The sequence below is a fragment of the Salarias fasciatus genome, chromosome 15, assembly GCF_902148845.1.
Source record: "Salarias fasciatus chromosome 15, fSalaFa1.1, whole genome shotgun sequence".
Taxonomy (NCBI): Eukaryota; Metazoa; Chordata; class Actinopteri; order Blenniiformes; family Blenniidae; genus Salarias; species Salarias fasciatus.
In genome coordinates, this window is record NC_043759.1 from 20521244 (window position 1) to 20548873 (window position 27630).

General features: G+C 45.7%; 1 protein-coding gene across 3 annotated transcripts; it reads right to left on the reverse strand.

Moving 5' to 3' along the window:
* Window positions 1–4146: 4146 nt before the first annotated feature.
* On the reverse strand, window positions 4147–27584 carry LOC115401408 (bromo adjacent homology domain-containing 1 protein). 3 transcript variants are annotated; one of them, XM_030109572.1, is made up of 8 exons: window positions 27047–27584; window positions 16810–16923; window positions 9140–10936; window positions 8271–8632; window positions 7799–7958; window positions 7610–7689; window positions 6405–6496; window positions 4147–6313 (listed from the first exon to the last, which is right to left on the reverse strand). In XM_030109572.1, the coding sequence occupies exons 3-8, from the start codon at window positions 10914–10916 to the stop codon at window positions 6124–6126; spliced, it is 2661 nt and encodes an 886-aa protein (XP_029965432.1). In that variant the 5' UTR covers window positions 10917–10936; window positions 16810–16923; window positions 27047–27584; the 3' UTR covers window positions 4147–6123. The 3 variants fall into 3 exon arrangements, with proteins under 3 accessions (XP_029965432.1, XP_029965433.1, XP_029965434.1); XM_030109573.1 differs by lacking the exon at window positions 16810–16923; XM_030109574.1 differs by lacking the exon at window positions 27047–27584 and having other exon boundaries at window positions 16810–17076.
* Between the last annotated feature and the right edge of the window lie 46 nt (window positions 27585–27630).

A 27630-nucleotide genomic window follows, 5' to 3' on the forward strand; every position in this document is an offset into this window, starting at 1 on the left:
GTCAAAGTTTCCCCGTGTCGTCGTTCAACCAAGGAGTCGTGCTGGACTCTGCTTGAAGAGATTTCAACAGAAAGGTGAGGAAGTGTTAAATATCGCTTGTGAGCCAACATACATGTGGCCCGCTGACTTTACTTTGTTTATGGAAGCTGCAGGAGCTTCACTTTCCAACTTCCCTTCTCAGATTTATCTGCATTTATTCCTCTGTATGTTTGCATAAATGAAAAGAATATTAAATAATAAACTTCCTAGTATTTTTACTTATTTAACTTTTCTCTTTACTTTTGTCATGATCCATCCGTCTTCCAGAGTGCTTCGTCCAGGGGGGCTGGACTTGATCCAAGCAGACAATAGATAATCACTCATATTCATATCAACAAGGAATTTAGAGTCACCAGTTAACCTCAAAAATGTGATTTTTTTTTTTTTTTGGTTCCCAAGAGGAAAGTCAAGTATCTGAGGAGAAAAATAAAAACACCTGTGCACACAGAGAAAATGTGCAAACTGACACAGAAAGTCCAGACGGAAACAGGATGGATGGATGTGGATGATGTTCAAGAAATAATAAGCATTGTTGCTGTTGGGTGAGGTCGAAATGGTTTGAATTCGTTTTCAGTTTCATGCCATATTTCAGTTTTTCATACTTCAATTTGCAGTAACTTGAGACAGTAAATAAAAAAAAACATCAGGAGAGAACCGCATGACAAATATTGATGCTTAATATTTCAGCATAACTGAAGTATTTCAACTAATTTTAAGTTAAACTATATTTACAGGTGTAGTAGTTGACTTGAAGAGGCTCAGGTGAGACTGAAGATGGAAATATGGGACATTTCTAAATTTCAAGCTGACTGAATCATTAGGAAATTAAATCTCCAGTCTCTGATTGGCCAGTGCTTTGAAGTAAAGCAAAGACTTAACAGGTGGTTTTCTTTTACATTTGTTAATGTAATCTAAAGTTTTTGCACCCTATTTTTTGAACGTGCAACGTTTGCCTGAGTGTCCGCATGTGTTGGCATCATTAATTCATCCTACCCGGCCTGAGATTTTAATCTACCGCCTGTCTTCCTGCGCGCCGCAGGAGCCGTCCATCAGGCCCGAGAGGCCTCCCCGGCCGAAGCGTGAGGCCAGTTATATCATTACGGAGCGCTAATCGTCGTCTCTGGCTGGCGTTATCCCCTCGTAACGGACACTAAGGCCCTGTGCCACGGCGGAACGCTCCTAATGCCCCGAGGCCTGGACGGGGGATAAAGGCCACCGGCAGATAATGAGTCCGCTGACACGACGACATGAGGGCCGAGGGATGTAAACACCGGAGACGGGAACCTTTCCCCCCTGAGCCATTCAAATAATCCATGCACGTTTTTACCAGTGCATAAATGTGAAGGTCAAGACACTTTGACCCTGACCTACAGATGGTGTCCCAATGACGCCCTCCTGTGGCTGTCACGCAGCATTACAGGTGGTTCTGCCACAGAAAACACCCATCTGGTGCAAAAAGAGAATCAGAAAAAAAACACAGACAGCCAACATTTTTTCACAAAGGACTTAAAATTTATAAATATTCTCTCAGAGGAACATTAAATCAGTCTGGATGTTATATAATTCTTCCAAAAAAAAAAAACAAAAAACAAAAAAAAAACCCAAGAGATTTTCAGAGAGCATGACAAAGTGACAATAATCTGATACACACGTTTTCTTCTCTACTCCAAAAATATCTAGACTTTTACTGTATACCTCCGTTATTTCCAAATATATCAAAATATATGTCAACAATAAGCATCAATACAGAACCGCACAGAAAGCTGAATCTCATGGGTGAGTCGGGTGCTCTTTGTTGTCGTGAACTCTCTCGTGTGGCGCCTGTAAAGGTTACTCAGTGTTTGACCCCGGCCACCAGCGAACACACGCGCACGCACACACACACACTCACACACACGCACACTCACACACACACACACTGAAACCCTCGTTCTCCACCCCCCCAACACCCGAGTGCTGGCCCGGCCTGGTTGTCATGACGATGGAAACGATGCGACTGCGTCCATGCGAAGCTTGCAGGAAAGTTACGGATATAAAAAAACACAAAACGATCCGGTCCATGCTTTCTCCGAGGCGGGCCAGCACTCGAGACGGGCCTCGTCTGAGGCTCCTGCATCTCTCTCAAAAAGAACAAGAAATGGATGCCAGGAGAGAAAGCAGTTGATTTGGGACGTGGCCATGAGGCTCCTCTACACACAAACAGGATTCCTGCCCTCTAGGGGCCAAACAGCTCGATGCACGTCTGGGAGGAAGGCAACAGTGGTCAGCTGATGGAATAAACTGCGAAGAAAAGCCTTAATTTGAAATGAAAGTCACTTAAAACGAGGAACTGTGTGGAAATTATCAGAGAGGAAGATAAATGTTGCTGCTGACTGGTCCTCAATAGAAAACTACGAAAGCTCCACAATAAAATACTGAAAGAGAAAACAAAAGTGTTTTTTTTAAACAACTTTTAAAGCATAGATTATATCATCAATTTTGTCCAGTAGTATTGACAGGTGGTACAAAATAAATAAATAAATAAAAACAGGATCAAATTAATAATAAATCTGAAATATAACCTGCTTTATCCAATGAGTTAATAATGTATTTAATTTAATCAATATTTTTTCGAGCTGTATGTATAATCTTTAATATGAAGTGGATCACTGTGAGCGAACCCGATCACAGTAAAATCCCAGATAACTGTAACTTATATATACGTACATATCTTTTAAAAATGCCATTCAGTGACTTTCCCCCCTGATAAGTTCCTTACAGTCCCTGACCTCTGATCCTCAGAGAGAACCGGGGGAATCAGGCGGAACGGGACGTCCTGCCCTGTTCGCCCCGTCTCAGATGAACCGCCGCCCCCTCTTCCCTAATCAGACGGATCAATACAAGCTCAGGTGACCGCGTTGCCGGCGTCCTCCCAGACGGCACGTTTAAGGTCGGTCAGCCAGGTCAGGAGAGCGAGGGGACGTCTCTTCCACCAAGACTCTTGTCTAACGGGGAAACCGTATACCGAGCGTCCGCCCACGCCCGCTCTCCCACCGGCTGGGTGTGTGCTTTGGTCTGGTCCCCCCCAAACGCCGCCACAAATAAATGATATCAAAAACAAAACAACAACATCATATCGCTGGCAACAACCGTCACTCCATTTACTCTCTAAAATCTGAAGCTACAAACAAAACAGAAATTCATTTCTATCCTGGAGCACAAACACACAGGATATAGTCCATCCATTAGACACAGTATTTCCAAATAAGTTAAATTGAAATCTTAATATATTTTATTGTTTTTCTCCATTTAAATATCTTTTTTTTTTCTTCTTCTTCTTCTCACTTTAAATATAATTATAACAGATCTTGTAAAAATACTACACTGTGCATTGGCGGTCTGCTTGTTTAAAGAGTGCCCGGTGCTTCCTGGGTTCAGATATGTACACTTCATTAGAAATCGCCTGAAAGGGAGACGTCCTCACTCCTTCCAATTTCTGACCGTTGCTCGCACGAAAGCGTCAGGCCCCTTCATTTTCTCTCATTTGGTCAAAATCTCGATTAATGCTGCGATGATTTCAAACGGATCTCAAATAAACTAAAAACAAAATGCATATTCTTTTCTCGAGTTGTTAAGTTCATTTTTCCAAAAATAGCAAGTCTAAAAATATATTGCATATGCCATCTTAGGAAATCGACATAATAAAATATTCTTAATAAGGAGAAATTGTAAAGTAGGAGAATATATATTACCTCTTTGAAGAATCTGGGGATTCCTGGAACTCGGACCACTCCAATGATCGGGATTCGATTTAGTTTTGAGTTCGGATTCGAGCGGCTCAAATAGAGGAAAGGTTTAAGATGGCTTATGTGTTGAAAACTTTTGACGGCTCTTCCAATGTCGCAGGAAAAAAAAAAAAACAAAAAAAAACGGGCGTCTGCTGCGTAGGAAAGCGATCGGGGAACTCTCGGGTGTCTTTAAAGGTACGCTCACTCTGACACTACTCGTTTTCTGAGTGACAGTGAAAAACACTTGCAGGTTAGAAGGCAAATGGAAGAGCGTGGCTTAGAAAAAAAAAAAAAAAAAACCCACGGCTCGGTTTAAAGTATCAAACGCACCCCCCCCCCCCTCCCTCCCACCACTCACCCCTGATTCCTAAATCTTATCTAACATGGTGCTACGTTTGTCCACAGAGCGAATCAGGCCTCCGTCCAGACGCCTCTCTGAAATCTAATCACATTAACAGCGTGAATACATACATATTACTGTATATTATACGTCAGAGCTGATTGAAAATCATATGGAATGTCTCCAGTGATATATATCTATGTATACATGTATATATACTGTGTATATTCCATGGGATTCAACAGGTTGAGCATAAATTAACAGAACGAGCACGCCGGCCGACTCCTCTACTGGTGAAATAAGAGAAATATACAGTTTGCACTGACTAAAGCAGCCATGACATCCTTACTCTTTCCTTCTAAAGGTACAAAACACACATATAAATGATGTACAGTAAGCCCCAACCCCCACCCCCACCCCCACCCACCCCGGTAGGCTATTAGTAGCTGGAAATAAAAAAAATAAACGTTGAACACATTTGTCGTAATTAAGGAATGGATTAGTGCAATATAACAAGGACAGAAGTGCTGACGAGGCGAGGGAGGAAGAGGGGAGCGGCAGGGAGGGAGGGAGTTCTGGCTTGTGTGACATCCTTTGGTTTATCTTGGCGGGGGGCTGGGAGCTGTAGCGAGGGGAGGGAGGCGCAAGGAAGCGTGGGTCTGGGTGTACGGGTTACATTTTCAAGGCGAGGAGCTCCATCGGCAACATCAGAACGATGCCGTGAAGAGCGTTCAGGCAGAGAAAGACTCACCAACTTACAAGATCCCCATTAAAAGTATCTCCTAATATGTTTCTCTGTGAAAAATTGACTTTTGCGTTTAAGAATCAATACTCGAATAGTTGCAAATACAGTTAAAAATAAAAATAAAAAATCACCATTTGCAACTTCCTACAACACCGAAATGCAAAGGAAATTGGACTTTTGGGGACTACAGGTACGCCCATTCTGCCCGAACTCCACGAAGCTCTCACTGCAAGTCATAAGGCAAATCACGGGGAGCAGTAAAAAGGTGAGGAAAGAGCATCTCTACCCTAAGCAGAGCCTCTCTAGTCAAGGCTTTTCAAGCAAGAGCTGTTGGCTGAGCTGATTTGAAGGTTCGGTTTACTTTGTGTCGCCTGTGCTTCCACTGCTAAAACCCATCACGGGCCATTTTAATGTCTTGACATGAAGTTAAAAGAAACCCTGCTGTAGAGTTTGGTAAGGACAGATCTGTGTCATGAACCCCCCCCCACCCAGGTATGATGTTTGACTTCGCGCAGAGCACGGCTCCAGATGAGAAGGTTTCTGTCAAGAGACGGGACGGAAAGAGAGCGAGAGCTCCTCTTCCTCTAAAGCTGCTTGTTTAGTTTGATTGCCTGAAAGCCTGCTTTAAAAAAAAAGAGAGAAAAAGCGCGCATATGCTCACATTTATCCATTTATCCCCGCTGACAACACTCGCTCTGAACTCGCTCTCGCACGGGAGACACACGCGGACACACAGCCGAGACGAACCTCGAAAATCAGGAGGAATGAGACGACGCTCTCCATTAGCCGCTCCTTCGCCCCGGCCGACGGGGCGGGCGTGTGTTCCCCCCAGAAGCACCTCGGTGTCGGACCATCCCCGAGCCGCCGGCGTACGAATGGAACAAACGTGATTGTGGAACCGAGATGCTCGGAGGGAAACACGGAACCCAGCCTGGTGCTCGGCGAAGGGATGAATTCGGAGGGAACGTATACTTCCATGAAACCTCGGAAAGTGCTGGAAGCTGAAGAATCGGGAGATGCTAAAAAGGATTTTTTTGTGTTTTGTTTTTGTTTTTTTTCATATTGGTGCTGTGGCTGAGATGGATGCGAACATCACATTCTAACCCTTCTGGAGTCGACTAAAGGGATCTGTGCTTCACTACCTAATCCCCTCCCAGCAGAAAAGACAGGGGGTGTCCGGAATCCTCGGCTCCGTGACGACTAATCCATAGGCGCGGCCGCTCCCCCGCCCTCTACTGCAGGTTCTTCAAGATGCGTCCGTAGCGGAAGTCGTAGACGTGCCGGCAGAGGTACACCAGCTCGGGGTCGACGTCCGTGGGCACGCAGCGGTGGGAAGGGGGGGCGAAGTCCGAGCGGCAGGGCACCACGCTGGCACTGCCAGGCGGGGCGCCCTCGGCACGCCGCTTCATCAAGGCACAATATCTAGGGAAGAATTAGAATTAGACGTCTCAAATTGTTAAGCGGTGTGTGTTTGTGCGTGTGTGTGTGTGTGTGTTTAAGTGCGTACACTTACCTACAGTACTGGGCGAGTGGGAGAACATAGCATCTGTCTTCTATGCAGGCCACGCTATTTTCATCTTGATGCCGAGAGGCGAAAATCTCATTCTGAAACCGACAGTGGGTGGAGAGTGTCACATTCATCGCAACTTAAGTCGATCTGTTTCCTACTGTGGTGGACGAGCGCAGGTGGATCGCAGCGGATGGGCCACCAAACACACATAGAAAAAAAATATATATCCGATCAGCACACGCCAGGCGTGTCCATCAGAAGCAAACGGGGACGGTTTCCCGAGTGCGGTCAGGTTGATGCCGCGGCTTTTTTTTTTTTTTGGCGTTGTGGTTACACTGAAAACGAAACCGACTATCAACAGTTTCAGGGCTGCGGAGGGAAAGATAATGATGTCTGCAGTAACAGTCAGACAGGAGACATGTTTGTGCACAGAACAGCGCCTTCTCCAAAAATATTTCATCCATGAGGATTTGGATTCTTTTTTTCCCGGCATTGAAAAATGCAACTATGAAGGTCAAACTATGACGCTCAAGTGCCCGTCTGATTAAAATGGCTGTTAATTAGATAATCAAGACTGATTAAAATGGGCAGAAATATATAATTTTTCATGAGTGAAGTAGATATTTAGACCACATCTTTTCACTACATGCAATTAGTTATCTAATGAATTCCTGTGTCATTATATCTTTAGGCCCCCATGCAAGACTGACTACTTAAATAATTTATGTATGTGATAATAGATCTCATTATCTGACAAAGGAGACCTAGAATTTCTTCATGTTGTGCAACCTCACTAAAGCGTCTTTTAAATAATTCATAGTTTGGAGTCATTTTTTTCTGAGGTACAATGATGATTTATGCATTCTGAGTCTGAATGAAGGTGTTTCGGCTCCAAGCCCCTGCAGGTCTCTTTTCTTCGTCATTATCGGCTTCTGGAAACTCTCTCTTTAAAGAACGCAGCAGCATTCTGTCATTTGACACCAGCCTCGACAGCTTCAATGTTGCACACATTGCATCTAGTCAAAACGATGCAATAAAAGAAAGCAGCTTGTGGTAAATCCATGGTTAGTGTTTCCATTTTTTAAGATCCTGGTGTACACCATGCCAGCTTTGTTTGTGAGTCAACTAGTGTTTGTTAAAGGAGTTAATACTCTGCAGTTTCCCATGAGGAAAATTGAAAGTCTTTGCTCCAGTTCATGGAAGCTCACCTCACAGTGTGCGCTGGGATCTCGGCCTCCCTGGGTGTGCTCGGGTCGGTAGTACCAGAAAAGGCTCATCATCAGCTCTCCTGAGGAAGCACATTGACACACACACACACACACACACACACACACACACACACACACAGGTAAACAATAAGAACCATGTGTCCACATACCACTCAATCTGTTGCCTACCTGTTTTGGGGTCTTCCCACAGTGCTGATATCTTGGCAACGTATGGGAGGGATTTCTTCCTGGGGCCCGATCTTAGCAGCACGGTGTCTCGGACACGAATCACTTCGCCGTCTCTCTCCACTCCTTCGTAACACTGCCGCAGGGCCGTCTCATCCTCTCCCTGAGACACAAATGCACACATGCGAGCAAACACTATTAGGGACAGATATAATTCTCGTTATAAAGACAAAAAGGAATCTGTCGCACAACGCTGTGTGGTCAAAACACAATTATCTTTTCCCTCAAGAGCCGAGCCTTCTACGCTTCTGCCGGGCAGCTGTGTTGATGCCGAGGTCTGCACTGGCAGGGTGTTATTAGGCAGGAAAATACAAGAGAATAATACATTTTCAGAGGAGGAAAAAAAACCGACGAGAATCTCTCTCATCACTTGCTTATCCTCACTCGACTCAAGATGTACCCACAAATAACCTACCGCGATGAAGACCTCCCTCTCGGTGGGCATTCCGACCGGACGCCAGCCGTTGGTGGCGCGCCGGCGGCTGACTCTCTTCTGTTTGGTGCTGCTGAGGCTTGGCACTGGTGACGGCTGCTTGGCTGGCGACTGCGTGCGGCCCGTGGACAGGGAGCCGTTGGAGGGCTTGGTGCTCGGCGGGCATTCCTTGCCGAGCTTTAATCTGGCCTGGGCCGGCTGCTCCCGCGCAGACAAGGGGGTCAGCAGGTGGGGCTTGGTCTGGGTGGAGGTGGGCACGGTGGACAGGGGGCAGCTGGAGATGGGGATGGAGGGGGGCACTAGGAGGGAGGTGCTGTGATCGCCCTGAGGGGAGGAGTAGCTCTCTGGAAAAGTAAAGGACGAAGGTACGCGCTGAGAAGAAGCAAGACAATCTCCACTGTTTGGCAAAAGTAGCTCAATGAGCAAATTGCATGGTTCCTCCGTAAGTCTGATTCTTTTATCTTCTTCATCGGTTCAACTACATACACACGCACTTGTTATGGAAAACATTACAACAGGGCTGGAGCGCCTTATCAAGACACATCGCAGTCCACGCCTGAAGCTATAGGCACTTTCAAAGCTCATGCCAACAAAAAAAAAGGGACACCATAAAAGAAGGAAATGTTCACACATGCTGGGTCTTTCAACTGGCTTGAGGCACATAATCTCATAGCAACGCCTGCTTCAGTTCCGTACGAAATGAACCGGGAAGAAAACTATAGACGCGTTTATCAAGATGACTCAATTCATGCGGATATAAAGATATTGACAACTGGTTAACGTGAGAGAAATAATCTATTAAAATGCAACCAAAAACTGCTACTTTGTGTTGACTCGGCGCTTCTGCTCACCTGTTTTGATGTTGTGCGTGCATCCAGTGCATCCTGTGCTGAAAGAACAAGCCCTGCTGGTGACGGGAGCCATGGCTCTGTAGCTGTAGCCGCCGATCCCGCAGGCCTCGCCGTAGCAGGGCGAGGTCATGGAGTTGCAGTAGGCCGGATGGGCCAGGCCCGAGGGGTGGGGCACCTGACGCCCCAGCAGCTTGGAGCCAGTCATGCGACTGGGGCACAAATTGGAGGGGGCATAGTTCAGGGGTCGGGGCGTGAGGGCGGCCGACGTCGTTCCAGTGTGTGTCGGGTGGGCGATGTGGACGTAGTAGCTGGAGAAGCAGTGCTCGGCGGTGCAGAGGCAGGGGTGCGGGCTGAGGGCGAGGGCGGTGTGCGGGTGGGAATGCGTCAGGGACGGGGAGGTTACTAGGCACTCGCGCTTCACGGGGGTCATAGCAGAGTTAAGCGGCTGATCGTCTGACTCCCCATAGGGCTGCTGGCCTAGAAAGAAGGCCAGCCGGTGGCAGTATTCCACGGAACCCTCGGGAGGACAGCAGTAGTATGGACTCAGTTCGGTCTCCAGCTGCTCCTCCTTCACCTGTTTCAGTGGGTATGGGAGCATGCTGCGTGACTGGTAGCCTGGTTTGGTCAGTCGGTGAGTGCAGCTGCTCCCCTCCCACTCCACCTTGGGCTCAAAGTCCGCCTTCTTCTTGCAGGATGTGCAGCCGCTGTGCATCGGAGGAACCTGCTTCCCCTTCTGCTTCTGTGCGTGTTCCTTGTGTTGAAGTTTGGCCCTGGAGTGCTGCTTTGGGCCGGAGAGCGCCGCAGGGGCCTTACCGTCGGACGTTACGGTCGCCGTGGGCGCGGTCTTTACTCTCTGCTTACTGGTAGCAGAGGAACTGGTCAGCTTCAGCAGCGCGGCGGCGTTCAGTCCAGCCAGTCGCCTCGGAGCGGGAGCATCCAGAGACTCCTGACTCATCCACAGCTTCTCTCTTCGCCTGGCTTTGGCCTTCTTAACCGACTTGGAGCTTTGGCACAGTTCAGGTTTGTCGGACGCGGAGGATTTAGCGACGCTCCCCCGTGAAGCCTTCAGACCTCCAGTCACACCGTTCCTAGCTGGGTCTGCGGTCTGGAAAGCTCCTCCGGCTGTGTGTTCGTCCTGCCTCTTGGCCTGTTTGGCTGCCGGCTGGGGGTCAGTAGCTCTTTCTAGCAGTAGGCTGTTCACCGCCTCGGCGTTCAGAGAGGCAAGCCTGCGCTTACGTGGTTGCAGGACTCCCGAGGTGACACACTCCGCGTAACTCGGGCTGCATGATTTTAATTTGCTTTTTGGTAAGGACTTTGCTTCTTTTCTTCCGCTGTTTTTTCTTTTTTTGGATTTGGATTTGAGAGATAGCTGCCTGGGACCGTCCTTTCCTTCCCGTTCTTTAGCGCCTTCTTTTTCTCGGATGCTCTCCTCCAGTCGCGTCAGGAGGACGTGGCAGCTGAGCCCCTCCCCTTCAGAACTCCCTGGCCTTGCTCGCAGAGGATACAGCTTCCGGTCGCGCTTCTTCTCGCGCCGCCGGTCCAGCTTTCTGTTCTGTTCCGATCTCTCCGCCTTCTCTCGCTTGTCATTCATCCTTTTGGCCATGTGTTTCCCTTGCGTGATGATCTCGCTTATCTTCTTTGTCCGGCCGAACCGTAGGGTGCGCTCAGGCCAGGCGCTCCCCATAGCGCCGCCATGTGGCCACAGATGACCGCCGTCCCACCACTCGGCAGCGCTGTGGCTCTGCCTGAGGGAACTTTTCTGCCTTGCGTGAGTCATCACATGCTTCTCCACCGGGCCTGGAGACACAAGACACACAAAGTGGTCAAAACCTAAAGTTTGGCCTTATTCCTATCTGCTTACAAGCTTCCATCCATCCATGCATAGTTTCTCACAAGCATGTGAGCTTAAAGGGTTCAACATCTTTCGAAATCTGTTCTTCATCTCTTTGCACATAGAAAACATGCGTTTAGAACAGGACTGGTGTTCAGTGGAAGGATTCTGAGAACAGTCTGAGGTGCATCACAGACTGCGTGGCGACTGATAACATTATATCAAAGCATTTTATTGACATGACCAAACACGAGACAAAGGTAAAAGGGGCTTTTGTGAGGCAGCGAGGCACCAAGAAAGAAAAGCAGGAGCCAAAGAGATTTGAGCCTCACAAAGACATCGACTATCTTTCATAAAGCCTTCAGCTTGGATATAAACACAGCAACATCTGATTCCATGCATAAAGATGCTCGGTGATGAATGAATCCGGATGAATGCTTTTGTGATCATCAGACTTCATTTATTTGATCATCTGGTGAGCTCCAGCTATTATGCGCCTGTTTGGGATTCTCTCATTATGATGGTGATGTGTGTGTGTGTGTGTGTGTGTGTTTTTATGTTGCGCTGGAGAAACCGATGCACTCTGTCATTCACTCACGGCGCTCGTTGCCTTATCACCTAGTGTGCACACAGCATGCAAGTAACAGCTTGTTAAGGCTGATTGTTTAGTCTGAAATGTTTCATCTGAAAGCAAAATGTCAAAAAAAATCTTTACAACAATGAGCGCGGCTGAGGAAAACACCGCAGAGAGGCACACCAGCTGAATGTGTGTTTAAACCCGGTGACATTTATAATCGCTCTAATTTAATGGCTTCACATTACTCGTCTAAATATTCACATTAGATGGAGAAACTGTATCTTTACATCCACCGCAGGATAAACGGCACGAGGATTCCCCGAGCTCACTGTGAAATCATCTAGTAATTTAACTCAATTAGCAACAAACAGTCAGCTTGAGAGTATTTGTGAAAATGCTCCCAGAGCTCATTGCGAAGCTGCAACATAAACATCTGAAGAATGACTCAGATACTGTATATGTTCAGCTACCCTTTCTTTCTTATCAATAACGCTCATGCACCGTGGCTTTTCTCTGGGATGAGATAAAGCAGCATATCTGTGCACCCTGGAGGTCATAAATCTTTACTGTATAATAAGAGGGTCGAACTTTTAAAGACTACTATCAGCACCGCAATCCTTTAAAGAAAAATACTACCTAGAGCAGATCCAATCGCAAATGTTCCATCACTTAACTTTCCATTTGTAAATCAAATTAGTTTCTTTCCTACTTACAAAAGCTCCTTGTCCTACACCATTGCTTTCCATAATTAGCTTTAATCGGATAACAAAAAAATCCTCCCCCATAAAGACAAGTGACATGCGTATTTAGAGCTTGTTCTCTTCATGTTAAACTGTGGAGAGACGTCAGCTTTGTGATTTGGAGTTGAGCTGCAGATGAGAATAATGCCATCACTTCATCACGAGACCCAAAAACACTCGTTCCTCCGGTCGTGAGTGAGCGGCGAGCGTCTCTCCCAGTGTGCTTTCCGGCGGAGCCGGAGCAGGTCGGGGCAGCTGTTCAGACGAGTACGAGCGGCGGGAAGCGCCGGAGAGGTGCTGCAGCTGATGCAGATTCCTCATGCGATGCTGGAGACTTCAACCCGAGCGAACGCCCATTAACAGTCCAAGCCTGACGGGGTTTTTTTTTTCTTCCAAACATGTTGGATTTCGTTGGCCCCAGTTTGACAGCTCGGAGGCGGGTTAAGACTGCGGCACGTGAGCGGTCCTGGCAAAAGCCTATCCGGGTTTTAGCTGCAGGGTTAAAGGAAGCCAAAAACAACTCAACTTGTGTTTGAAAGGAATTCTCAAAGCATGTACTAGATGGACAACAACAACAATGGCGGCCTCCAGAGTGTCATGACTCCCAGGCCATAATCTCCTGGACTTTGGTATTTTTAGAGTTGGGAGTCACCGTAAGAGCAATCCAACTTCGTCGTGTCCGTAGGAATGTCCATCCTACATCTTCCCTACATTGTTTTCAGTGTTTCTGCTGTTGCCGTCTAGACAGACATCATTTTTAAAAATCTTGCCACGCTAACGTGAAAATTTTCTGAAACGAAAACGAGAAAACTCTGTGGTTTCCCTTGAAACGCTGTGGTGCAAAACGGAGCCTCGGTCCAGATGAGAGGAGTTTATCGCCGCAGCCTCGCTGCCTGAGACCGAGATTCAATACCTGAATGTCACACTTCAAAGCTGAAAATCAAAAAGCTGCTTCCACTTCATGCTTAGCCTGAATGCCTGAAAAGCAATTTATATTTTATCACAATTTACCAGATAAATGATCCTGATTACCTGGATCAAATGCCATATTTCAGTTTTCTGCCCCAATTTAAAAATATCACCAGTGTTTTTTTTTTCTTTTTAGCAATTTTCCACCAGCGGCCGAGGTCACTGCTGGGAAGTGCAGGTACAGGAACAGTGGAAGGAACAACCTGTAAGATATCATCTGATCTTGAGGCCAAATGGCTATTCAGTTCTTTAAACAGAGTTAGGCTCTGTGATCCGCAGGAAGTAATTTCACATTTACAGGAAGATCAATGACCCTGCACTCCGTCTCTAATTGGTCAGAAAACAGATCATCGCTCCTCCTCGAGCATCAAACAAGAAGCAGCAGGATCGTTTCTGTTTTGTGAAAAAGGGAGATGGCATGATTTCTCAAGAGCCGTGAAGGAGAAGCCTGTCAAACGGCAGGTACGACATGGTTTAAAACGATGATTCAGCAACTGGAATCCTCTTTACATACAAGTCTCTAGCAACAACTATGTTCACAGGCCGAGGGTTTAACACAACCCAGCAGTCAAAACACCAAATGCCACAAATACCACAGTTAGTTATAGCACACACAAAAAAAATCCTTCTATACACAAATCAAGGGCCAGAAAGCAAGCAAAAAGTACAGCGTGATGACAAAGTGGAGGGTCAAGCCATCGACATGTTTGGATGAAGCCCTCCATACAAAAGTGAAGGAGATCATGACATTAATGAAAACTGAGTCAAGAAATAACCTGACTGTTCACGCAGCATTTTTCAAGCGAGAATGGCTGTGCTTTGGCTGTTCGGTTACACGACTGCAAGAATCTGAAAACAGCCCGTTATGAAAGCGTCTTCCAGAGTGCAACATTTTAAAACGTTTCTTTCTCCACACAGAGCGAGCAGAGAGGTCCATCATAATAGCTCGCAATCAAACCCACAGACAAGACACGGTCCACTATGGCCCTGAAACGTGTGCTTTTCAGGACTGTGGGAGAAAAACTGCACATAAAAAAATTACACAAGGGGAGAACATGCAAAAGGCCCCCAAAAACACTGATTGTGAAATCTTAAAGTATTTACAGGCAGCCTGGGAGGGGTTCTAACTTTGCAAACTTAACTAGGAATACCTGGATGCCATTGATATTAACAGGATTACATGTATTCTGCATATGAATGAGCCACAAAACTCCCAAACAAATGAGCACCTGAATGAGGAACAATGGCCACGGTAAATACGGACGCCTGCAAAGGACATCAGAGAGGAATTACAAAGGTGTGGACGAGGTAAGAGCGAGGGAGCGAAGAGAGACGTCAAGCCCGTGGCTAAAGGGGAAAGAGAACAGCCGTCTGCGGCCGAGTACGCACGAGGGATAAAGCAGCCTCGCCTCTACCGGACGGACAGCTTCACTAATGCCGTGTAGCAGCTCGCCTTGCTGCCGTCCTCCTCCCGAGACAAGACAAGCAACCGGGGAATATTTTTCCTTTACTAGATTTAAACCTTGTCGGGATTATATTAACTTCTGGCCAAGCCTTGTAAACCACATCCTGTTTAGCCGGACGTTGCCAAGCAACTCTGACCGTAATTCAGAGGCACTCCGAGTGTATTTCATGCTTTAAATAGACAAAGTTGAGAGAAAAATAAACAAGATGTGAAAATTGATTCATTTATTGTGTACTGAAATGTGAGGTGATATAATCCAGATCACACTCCTCAAGATTGATAAAGGTGAACTGATAAATGATTATGTAATGAAAGTAAAAGTTTTTTATTTCTTTTTGGCATTTTCTGGGAAAATCAAGTTGATCCTCCCACCAAATGTTGAGATGAATCACGTATATTCAATAATTTGACAAAGTACTGATTATGCAGCCGCTTCTGCTGCAGCTTATTGTCATTTCCACAATGCATTGCTCAAGAGCAGCAGGTTGTGCTACACATGGACCAAAGATAAGTAAGGACACGATACACAAGGCTAGAAAACACACAACTATAAGCAATGGGTAATAAAAAAAACAAGGAACAGGAATGAAGAAGACATAAACACTCAGTGGAGTTGTGTAAAATGTTTCTGTCATTCAAGTACACATAGATTTGCTTTATATCTGTGGTGAAATAGCACTATATTATAAAGTGAAACTTTAACACTAAAGGAATGTATTGTATTATGAATTGCCAAATACTATTGAAATACAGCAATATAATATGATATTTAATTGTGAAACTACACATAAAAAATGGACACTAATGGATAGAATTACTGTAAATGTGTGGATGATCTGGACACATCCATTATCCAATAGGCATCAACACAATCTCATGCAAATAAATACATTTTCCTGGAACAAGCAAAGAATAGGCTCAACAACTGCAGCCGATAAACTTTAAAATGTCACTATTTTCAGAATGAACCAAAAACCAAACCGTTTCGGGACCAAGAAAGTAGAAATACTAATACTTCAGTCAGAAAAATAAAAAGCACATCCCTATCAAGGATCGTTTTGGTAGCAGCCCTAGTCCGAAGGCTTTTCTCTCTCTTCTGAGCTGGACTGTCTGCGAGGAAGCTTTCGCCAAATGACCAGCTCATAAAATGTTTTTTATAATGTCAGGAAAGATTACAACAAAACTCTATTTGAAAATTCAGGTTGATTTAGGAGGCCAAATGTTTTCACAGCCACTGAAAACCCATACTTGAAGAGACTGGTGGGTATTTTGTTAGTCGAGGCTGCAGATGCTTGTTTATAGAAGGTGACACCAGATTGATCATACACCTGTAATTACTCCTCATCCTCTGTTCCTTCCCTTCTCCAACTTTCAGGTAGACCAACATGGGGAATAAATAACCGTCTGGGCGGAGGTAGCCCCGTCCGGGAGGATCTAGTAGCAGATTTCCAGGAGGACACATACATGCGAGGAGGAGGCGCTGCCGTGTCGGAGGTTTATCACCAGGAGCAGATAGAAGACTGGAAGAATGTGAAACATTAGGTCACTGTTGGTGTTTTCCTCCGCAGCCTTCAGCTGGATCTCCGACACCCATCGGCCGAGGTGTCGGAGGAAAGGTTTTTTTTTCTTTCTTTTTTTTATTTGCTCGACGCGAAAATTGCACACATTTCTATTTACGTGCGTAAATAAGGGAGGGTGGGGGGGGAAATATACGGTGAGATACAGTACGGCTCGGCGAGGCTGCTGCCCATCTGAAGTAGCCAGCCGGGGTCTAAATACGGGCTGGAGAGGAGGGGAAGGGGAGCGAAGGGGGGCTTGCTGCCCGAATACAAACACACGGCGAGCAAAAAATAAAGGGCAGTCACCCTCTCCCGGTCACATTTAGCGAGCGGATTCCTCACTACGGCCGCGGCACCGAGCGGCAGCCCCGGCTGTCGCTTCTGGAGCACGAAGCGAAAAATTGGGTTCTGCGCTGCTCTCTGGGCGGCTGGGCAATCGGAACAACTTCAAACATCCAGGGCGAAATAGCCACGAAAACACACACACAGAGAGGGAGAGAGAGAGAGAGAGACCGAGGCGGTGACTTACGGCTCGCCGCCACGCTTCCTCCCGTGCCAGCCGGCAGCCGTCGAGCGAATCTGCGGGGGAAGGAGGAGGAAGGAGCCGGACTGGTGCGATGGCAGAGCTCCGCAACTGGGAGAGCTGGGGAGGAGTGGAGAGAGGACGGTCGGTGGCGCTGCCTTGCGAGATGCGTGTGTGTGTGTGTGTGTGTGTGTGTGTGTGTGTGTGTGTGTGTGTGTGTGTGTGTGTGTGTGTGTGTGTGTGCGCGAGCTCTTCCTGGTTGGGCTTTCCACCGATTTGCTGAAACTTAATCTGAACCAATTGCCACACGGACCAGCCTCGCTTGACACCCCCGCCTTCCAATGACGGACAAACAACTGTTTATCGCGCGATAAGAAACTCAATATTTTTATTTTTTATTTTTTTTTTTGCAGGATGCCACCGTATTAAAATCCACATCATGAGCGATGGATGTACTGCTGCCCCCCCCCCTCCACCCCCTCCACCTCCTCCACCCCCCACAGACTGCCTCACCCTGTCATTTGTCGTGACCAGCCAACCGCCAGGCTGCTGAAAGACGTTCACATGATGGCTGATCGTCAAACACCATGTCGACACCATGTGCTCCAGGACAGATATGCCGCTCAGACATTCCCCATTTAACCAAGTTCACCAAGTCTGGCGGATGGCGTGGACAGTATGTGAAAATTGGTTAATATATTTCACTTATATAAGACTTGTTTCCACCAGTTGAGCAGCTTCACATTGTTCATCACGTTCATCTGGTTAAGAATCAACCTGGTCCCCAGGCGTGTCCAATTCGAAGGAGGCCCTGAGTCGACCCCCGACTCCCTGAGGAGATTACATTTCTGGCTTGGCTGAGGTTTGGGGTCCCCCAGAAGAACTAGAGGAAGCTTCAGGAGACAAAGATGTTTGGGCTTCTTTGTCACCACAACGCCAGATGGACTAAGCAGGAAACAAGGAGATGGATGGCTGTTGATGGACGACTCGTGCCTTTACACTACTGCTACAGCTGTAAGATACACCGATCAGCCACAACCTGCTTAATGTAGCTAGATACTGACCACTGCAATCCAATCTCACACTATTCAAACTCTTGTTCTTACGTTTGCCCATTTTTCTGCTTCGAAAACATCAAGTCTGAGCACAAAATCTTTCACTGCTGTCTAATACGCCTCACTTATTACAGGCGCATGATTAAGAAATGAACAGTGGAAATGGCAACAACTTGGTAGTCTTTTTGTTACTCTGGTGAAAAACATCCTCCTCCAAAGATTCTTTTTCAAAGTACTCAAACCTTTTATTGCTGCGTTTTTTTCCTTGTTTGCTTTTTTGTTGCTTCTTCTGATTGTGACCACCAGACTCTGCTTTATTCTCGTTTTATAAAGGTTTCAAGTGGATATCTTCCCAATGCTCTGCTAATTTTGACAAAACTGAAATTGCTGTGTAGAATAAAAAATAAATCACCTTACTCTAATATTTGCAACTTCTGTGCTCTTTTTAAAAATGTTTTTTTTTTTAAATCATTATTGTGACTGCTAGAACATAAGCTGTAGGCCTGGATAACCCAGACACATTACACAACTGCTCTGTAAAAATAAGAGAAAGAAAAAAACAATTTTTTGAAGCTGACAATAATATATTTGCCCACTTAAAAATCACAAAATATCAAAATGCATCTGCCCCGTAAAGAGCATCAACCGGTGTTTTCTTCTTTCACTCAGACTCGGATGGTTTAAAAGGCTTTCTTCCCCCCGTTGTCGAGCGCGGTGTAATCTGAAAGAATCACACCTTGCTATCAATAAAAGCAGTCAGGCTGCTGCTTAATCCAAACACTGCAGCGATTTAACGACAAGAAAAGGTGACGAAAGTCAGGGAGGCTGAAAGAGCTAAATTACACACATGCTGCATGAGGTGAGCGCAGTTAACACTTCAAACACTCAGAGACGCCAGTTACAGACCAAGCCTTTCCACACCGCGAGAGGAAGAAAAACGACGGGAAAGAGACGGTGCTTCTTCTAATAATCAGTGCTGATGGACAAACCCATTGTTAATACTTATAGTATGTGTCTTCATAACTAAAATAAACAATAAAACACCCAAACCCAACATTAAAATTACACCATTTTCACAGTATAAACCGCCATTATTTTCAGAACGTTGCTGCGTCAACGAGGAATTTTTCTGAAACAAAAACACAAACAGTGTTTTCACTTGAAACGTTGTCGTGTAAATGGGGCCTAAAACACATGATCCTGAACTGACCAGTCGCTACCAGATTTATCAAACACTATGCAGTGTAATATTTATTTTTATGTTCACTCTTAATGCTGTGCAGCATTTTAAATCCTAGTGCCATGACAGCTATTGGGCCATATTTTTTTTTTTTATAAATTAATATTTCTAGACCATCTGGAATGATAGACTTCATTAAAAGTCTGCAGTGTTTGAAACCTATAGGTTACTTTATTGTATTAATTGGCAATACATGTGTTTTAATACAGTTAACGGTAGTTTTTCTTTCTGTCCTTTATTGTGATTTCTCAAAAGGTATGCTGGGAAACGATATCCTGTCCCCCGATCCCTCAATATTTCCTGCAGCTGCCCACACCTCTGTCGGCCCTCAGGAAAAAGCCCCTGACCCCCCCACATCGAATTTCACTGAATTAGCAACCATCATAAGAGCAGCCTGGCAAGCATAGACTGCAAGTATAGTGAAGTGTTCGGTTTTATCTGCACACACTTCGGCGTGAACAACGCTTTAAACACGTTATAAAAGCCACGTTTGTTCAAAGGCTTGAGGAAGTCTGTTAGGGTAGGAGGACATTCAAGCTGTTTTCCTTCATCTTCCTGTGGTTCGCTTGGCCGACAGACTTTTAGTGCACCACCACAAGCCTGTGGCTTTATAAGAGTTAAAAGTCCACAACGTGATGCAACACAAATGGGCCCATGTAGTGACACGCCCACACCTCCACACAGCCCTGCGGGAATGTGCCGCGTTCGGTGCGAAGGCAGCTTTACACCCTTCAAGTGCAGCGCAGTCTATTAATTAGGATTTTTTTTTTTTTTTTAACAGCAAAAAATAAAGTGACAGGAGACTTTCCATCCTATGCAAGTCCACTGCTGGACGCGGTGAAGCTCAGCGTGTCCTTAACATCCATGTCCGCAGGAATTACATTCACACTGGAACGGCTGACTGAAGATCGGATGCCAACACTGTGTGCCAGCTCAATAAGTGTGTAGAGTCAATTTGATCTACATGGGCACCACTTCAGACCAACTAATGATTTGAGCTTTTTGATATATCAAAAAGCTTTAGTGAGTAATAATTATATATTAACAATTAATGAAATGCAAGTTGCCTATTTTCCAGCGCCAGGCATGGCTGAACCCTGGCGTATTGTAAGACTCTCACCCACACTTTAGGGACCTGTTGAACACCAGCAGGGAGCTGAAAGAACATTTAGTAGGTTTAGGCCAGAAAAATTGATTAAAATATACTGTTAGGACTGTAAACATGAGCAACCAAATGAAAAAAAAAAAAAAAATCATCTATATTAAGCTTTTGGTTTAAAACTTTCCAAATTAGCTGTGAAGTATTAATAAACTTGTCATTCTATTTCTTTGCAAATTACAAAGGCAACTTGAATTTTGTATTTTCGAATACATAAAGCAGCTCAAGCCTTCAGTTAATCATGTCCAACAGTACAGACACTAATGTGGAATAATGAACTGAAGAAACTTTTGATTCAGTTAAAGTAACATGTCCCTGAATCAGAGGTTCATAAATCAATAGATCACATCGTTACTATGGGAATAAGTTGTGGAGTCTTTGTTCTGAAACATAGTGCAGCTTTTTACAGCCACACATAAAGTCAAGTGGAGTTGCACGTAAGTGCAGTTTCATGCTGAAAAGGCAGATTTCGCAAGGAGCATCACTTCAAAGTCAGTTTTCGTTTGCGCTTTCACTGATCCATTTAACATGCTCTCTGCCCGTCAGATAGGCTAATAAAGACATTCTGAGCTTCGCCACCAGAAGCTGCTTCTGCTGTATCTAAAAGTAGATGCACATATTAGAGAAGACCTGCCTCCAAATGCACCTAATAAACAAGTTTGCCATGTAACTCAGAGTAGGATTCACTGAACGGAGTCAGAAGCACAACTTGCAGTACATCGGTGGGCTTCAAGCTGCAGACGGAGAGTCCAATTATAGAGCCAACCATGCAACATCTCTGCACGGAGAGAATACACAGAAGTGGAGTGGGTGGCGAGCGCTTTATTTCCACAGAAAGGCAAAGATGGAGCCACAGAAAGTGACACACCCTGGCAAATCAAACCCCTGCCTCCACGTTCGGGCGCAGATCTCCTCCAAAAGAACACACGGTTGTTGTCTTTATTCAACTTCCACAGATAAAGAAAATTCCAAACTGACAGCAGGTTTGCTGTCGCCTGAGCCGCTGAGGTTCACGGAGATCGGCGGAGCTGTGAAAATGAATTCAACCGCCGGGGCAGGGCTTTCATAGTAAAAGGTTAATTATGAAATTAAGCGCGTACAATGAAAGGACGGCGCCTCTCGGTATAGGGCCGCGGTATTCACAAGGTCAGAAACCGACGACGACGCCGTGAAGGCAGAAAAATGTACAAAGAGCAATATTAATGGGGTATAAAATCATCCAGCAGATGTGATTAATTCAACCTTGCGCGTGGGTAAAGGGTTTCTTCAGGACGGAGACAGTAAATGAACACAAACAACCCGCTCCCAATGAAACCAAGCAACCATGACAGTAATCTTGGTTCTCATCAGAAGGCACCCTGTACTGAGCTGAGCAAATGACAGCCAGTGTAAACACGTCGGCACGCAATGTATTTGACTATCACACTCATATAATATTAAACTTAAACTGGGTCTGGGATATTAGGCTGTGCACGTAGATCCATTCTCAGGGAACATCAGGTAATGTGTACAACACAGACTGGCATTACAGCCGAAGAGGGAGGAGGACAAAGACTTTCCCGAATAATATCAAATCACGAGGTTTTCTGCGTGGAGTTTGCATGTTCTCCCGACACTGTGGTTCCCTCCATGCTTTGAGATGAACTGGTGCCTGTAACTTCTCCCCGTCTGAGGGAGTGTGTGTACCCTACCTCTGCCTGATCAGCTCCAGCCCCCTGCAGCTCCGAGCTGGATAAAGCACTATGAAAGATGGATGGATGGAATATAGGGCACCTCTTGTGAGACATCTTATGCCCAGCTAAGTACAAATTCCTGCTCTGCTGTTATCTTTGAAAAGTTTCCCCAGTCAGCTTTATGTTTAAGGGATACTCGCTCCATAATTAAGAAGGAAGCGTCTTGCAAAGAGAGTTGATGGATGAGGGGTGAAGGCAGTAGCTGAACCTAGGTGGTTGGAGGTTGGGAAGTGGGGAGAAATTGATTGGAGTAACAATTTAACTTGCCCTGGCGTCCCTTCTTCCCTGTATTCTTGTCAAGACACGGTAAAACTATTATACATTTTGATGAATTACTGTTTTATTTTCATTTTCTATACCACAAAGCGTACGCTCGCCGGACTCAACGTCTTGTTTCCCTGAAGTTAAAACGAGTAGCGAGCCAGTTTTGTCGTGGCTCGACGGTGCATTCGCCGAGTTTTAATGTAGGAAGCAACGCACTTTCCTTTCAATGCTTAATTTCATCACCTCAAAAACAGGCAGATGCACTGTACTGTATTCCCAAAGAGTATTTTTTCACTTCATTGAATATTATCCCAGAAAGGCAGTGATGCGTCTTGTTCAAACACAAGTCTTAACTTCTGTGTGTCTTCCTTTGAGCGAGACAGGAGTAATGTTGTTCTTGGCCTTCAATCATGTAGCCCTACTCGCTTTGGTGCTCAGCGTGTTGAGCCGACTGAAAGCAGCACTTCAAACTGTTCGAGGTCAGCCAGAAACTCCTAACATGTCCTGTGGGGTTTGTTTTTTTTTTTTTTTCTTCACACAGTGTGTACCCATCTTCAATAATCTGAGTTTCTTCCCAGCTTGATTTTTCAGGAGTCACCTCAATAGAAATATTACCGTCAAACTTCTTGGGCTCATTAGAAACAGCTGAAATAAGGTAATTTAAGGCCTTTAGTGGTTATATGGCACCGTGTGGAGGAGTTGTTTTCTCAAAACATATTCCTCCTTATCTCAGAGAGCTATATCGTCTTTGTCACTTCAAAAAGGAAACTGAAAGGAAAGTGAAGAACTGCTTCGAGGTTAAAGTTGGATCATGAAACCACTGAAATTCACCCGCAGATGTCTGCTGTTTGCATCTATCCTATGCAATGACCTGATCTGATTCTCACCAGGTGGGTGCAGGAAACTGCGGCCATTGTAATTTTCAGGTTTATTATATGTTATCAAAGAAAAAAGATTCTTTAGCATTTATTTGGGTCGAATATTTACTTTTTCACGGGAGCGACACAACTTTTAAAAAGGCCGACGGAAACTCCACGACCCGGCGTCGAACCGGGGGACGATCTCACTGCGAAACAAGTGCTGACCACTGCAGTCCTGTGCAGTGCATGCTCACGCTAACTGCATTAATGACCAGCTCATCCAAATATTACACAGGGGAATCGCTGGCTGCTGGTTTTTTTACATCAACGGTGTCAAACATAAGATCAAATCAGTAAATTAAGTGGAGTGATACATCGTCCCAATACACCCATAATTTGATATTAAAGTTGGAATTGTCTGAAAATCAAATGAAGATCAGAGTATTTTAAGTCCAACTAAGTGATGATGACTCATAGTTCTGAGCTGAAATAATGAAAAGAAGCGCAGGCTGTGTAATATCCAGAATAAATCACTGATCCAACATGATTCCAGTATTTCATTGATGATTTGGACATTCGATTAGTATGTTGGCAGAAATCCACTGCTAATTCGCTGCGGATTGCCTTTATGGCTGAGTTATTAGTCCTGCATGGCTACTTAATGACGGGTCTAGGTGTGAGTCATTAAAAGACTTCTATATTAAATTTTATGACATTTATGATGGTTTAGTGAGGTAGGGTGCGGTCTGTTGGATCAAAGAGAAAGTGTGGGTGAAGGGGTACCACGCGCTGGAAGAATGAGCCGGCTGAAGGAACTCCGGAAGATTAATGTTCAGCAAACAATAAACTAGTGACAGAGCGGCCTGGCAGATCAGTAAAGCTGCAGGACAGCTTCATGGCAGCCCCGATAAATTAGACGTGGCAGAAAACAGAAGACGTCCAAACACGATTGTGACAAAACAGAAACTTTAAAGATTGCTCTCGATGAGAAAAATGAACGGCCGGAGCAGAAACTCCTCCCTTCTGTAAGTCAGTACAACGTCCTCTGACACTGAGCCAACGTTTTATTCTTTAATTGAGGGAGTGATGGCGGCGGGAAGTGGTTTTCCTGTAAGAATGCTTCGGAGGATATAAATAAAAACAACTTGGAGCTTTTGAAATTTTGAAATTGAGAAGGTTTTTTTTTTTTTTTTTTTTCTAAAAGTTATCAAGATTGTTGAATTAAATGTAGACTTTTTCAAATAACACACACACACTTCTCTGCTCTGAAACAAAGGGGAACATTCGGAGTTCTCATTATTGGTGGGTTATTATGCTGTCATCTTTCTGGCCACACGAGAACAGGTTTGGCTGAATGTGGCCCCTGAACCAAAATGAGTTTGACACTCAAGCTGCACTGTGCAGCTACAGTGGGGTTTATTTTTTCATAGTGTTGTAGACCTTGTTCGGGCCTTCCTCAAAACGACTGCACGTGTGTATCACTTTATATTGCTCTGTCATCTTTGAATAAATTTGTGCGGTGATAATGGGGAAATCCCCCCCGCAGCTGACATTTGAACTGCGCGCTGACAACAGGCTGGCGGGTTGCTCTCTTCTTTAGCCTCGATTTCACAGCATTGTCCATTTCCAAAAAAAAAAAAAAAAAAAAAGGATTGTGATTTATGGGACAACAGCACACTTTTCTACTCCACATCATTCATCCTGAAATGGGCCCTGCAGTATTTCAGCATCCTTTTTATATATAATTTCCTCTGAATATACTGAAGGAGCACATTCACAGAGGATGTTTTTCAGACGTGTTCCTGAGCCCAGGAGGTAATTTCCACAGCACAATCATGTCTGTTTTTTTAATGCAGCGAGAGCCTCAGGAATACGGCCAGCTGATACTGGTTTTGTCCCTCTTAAAGAGATATTTCTCTTAATCTTTTGAAAATTAGATTTACTATAGATGATCACATGCAAGCTACAAGATAATTCTCATGCAAGTTCACTTTACGCTCAGTCACAGTACTGACCTGTTGCACTCAACCTAAATAACTGCAACACACTTCGCCAGGTGTGTTTGTGGATTTATCGTGTGTGTGTGTGTGTGTGTGTGTGTGTGTGTGTGTGTGTGTGTGTGTGTGCGGGGTTTCATGCATCAGTTTTAACAGTAACTGCAAAAAGGATCTCAACACTGGGGCAAAGTCATTGCTGTTCAGAATTTTTTGCCATGACGGAGAAGTCTTTAGTCAGTTCCTTCAGAGAGTCACTTTTTATTTAAAATTTGGAGGTTGTTTCGTTGAAGTGAACATCTGAGTCCCGATATAAAACTCATCAGTGTAACCTTGTCTGTTTCGTTCCTTTCTTTAGTAATCATCTCACAGTCTGTGACCTTGATCTTCTGCGTGACTGTTTAAGTAGACCTCTCTGTCTGCAAACTGAACCTCTAGGTCTAATGGGAGAGCTTTTACACTGCCGTTTTGCCCATGGAAATCTTTCCATTTTACCACCGATGGCCAAGTTAATATAACCGCTTCTTTCTTTAAAAAGAAAATACAGGGCTTGTGTGTGGCTGTGTAATTAACAGTAAGTTCATATAAAGAGGCCGCATGGGGCGTAAAACTCAATGTAACATCATTGAGAAACACCAGCACTTCCCACAACTTCTCTCTTTGATATAACTAGACTCTAAGAATATTCATAATTGATAAATTCTTTTTCTTTTTCAGACATGGGAGAATTTCTGCAGCCGTTTCCCTGATGTGTGTTTTGCACGGAGCAGCTGAAGCAGCTTTCTTTCACTGCTGCATCAACGATCTGTCAGTTTGAGCATTGTTGCCATCTGCTCTTCAGCTGTGGCTCTCAGACTTAAGCAAATTAGGGATTCGCAATTGATTGAACCCTTTTGTAAGCCAGGTTTGACCTGCGGGTCACGTGTCTATACGTGGCTTTTCTAAAACAGTCATGTTTCAGCCGATGACAGAAAGTCAAGTAGTAAATCCTTCAGCAAACTCCAAGGTGTTTAATAAGCTGCTGAATGAAGTGTTGGAATAGTTACACTTGACTTATTTGCTATAAAACTCATGAGTGTCAATCTATTTGAAACAAAAAGAAGTGATGGAACGCACACTTTAATTCTTGAAGCTCCTCTGGTCTTTTCTTGGTGGAAATCAAGCGGTGAAGATCCTTCACTGACAAGCAGAGCCCGGGGAGCCTGATGTGCGATCGCACCATCCTTCATGAGATCATGGCTCTTTACTGGCGAACTGCGATGAGAGCTAATGGCTCTCAGACCTCATGGTTAGAGCCTCTCTCGCTCTCTCTCCCTCCCTCTCTCTCTCTCTCTCTCTTTCCAGTCCATCTCAGGTAGCCCCCCCACCCTTCAAGGCCAGGCCACGGGAGTGCGCATCATAAAGTTTGTCGCCCATCATGGGGCGCGCGCATGCAACCAACACACGATCACACACACACACACACACACACACACACACACACACACACACACACACACACACACACACACACACACCTGCGCGCGAGACGCATCCTCCCAGCTATTTTCTCCCCAAAGTGCCGATCAGTGACCTTGTTCTTGTTTCCGAGTCATCCAGCGGTTACACTGCTGCTGCTGAAGGTGCTGTTGGTGTTGTTGGTGGTGGGAAGTAGGGGGGGGCGGGGGGGGGGGGGGGGGGGGGGGGGGGGGAGTGGGTGGGGGTGCCATGATAACACACACACACACACACACAGACACACACACACTGCACGGCCAGTCCGACTGAGCACCACTCCCTGGGAATCTCCTCCATCATCATGGCCATTATCTGCCCCTGCAGCGTCCTCCAGACGCGAGCAAGCCGCTTCACAAAAGCCTGGCCAGGCAGCCTCCACCGAGCAGAAAGACAGAAAGAAAGGAGGAGGAGGAGGAGGAGGAGGAGGAGAGGGCTGCTCACCGTGCAGGGGCTCCGTGTGGCAGCAGGCACCTCGTCTATCGCTCGCCGTCGGGGCTCCTTATTTTCCGAACGCCGCCCGGTTGAGACAAGTCCGCCTCATCCGACCGCCGAGGCGATGCAGCACAAGTGGAGGAAACGGGCACGACCGTGGCCCGATGTTTCCCCACTCCACTCGAGAAAAGAAAAAGAGGGGGGGCCTTTTTTCAGAAAAAAAAAGAGAAAGAGAAAGATCGGAGGAGAAGGAAAAGAGCGAACAACTCGCAAGAAGAGGCAGCTGAAGCACTCCTTCCTCCGAGGCGATCGGGCTTGTTTTGTTATTATTATTTTTTTTAAATATATATTTCCTTCCTCCTCCTTTCTATCCCATCCGCTCTCCCCGACACGGCCGGAGCTCTGAGAGATCCGCTCCCGTCTCGCGGCTCCGGAACGCGCAGCTTTCAGTTTGCGCACCAGTCGGTGTGTCGCCGCCGAACAACAACTAGCAGCACAACAGGACGGAGCGAGCGGCCGCAGCGCTGACAGGCTGGGTGGGCTGGGCTCAGCCCCCACCGAGCCCCCCCCCCCCGGCTGTCACGCCAAAAAAA

What these genes read in the sequence shown, in the direction of transcription:
- LOC115401408 (XM_030109573.1), bottom strand. Translation starts at nt 10,916, where the DNA reads ATGACTCACGCAAGGCAGAAAAGTTCCCTCAGGCAGAGCCACAGCGCT. An exon ending in CACGCACAACATCAAAACAG is followed by an intron (nt 8,633 to 9,139) that starts GTGAGCAGAAGC and finishes TTACTTTTCCAG; the next exon opens with AGAGCTACTCCTCCCCTCAG. An exon ending in ATCCCAGCGCACACTGTGAG is followed by an intron (nt 6,497 to 7,609) that starts GTGAGCTTCCAT and finishes TGTCGGTTTCAG; the next exon opens with AATGAGATTTTCGCCTCTCG.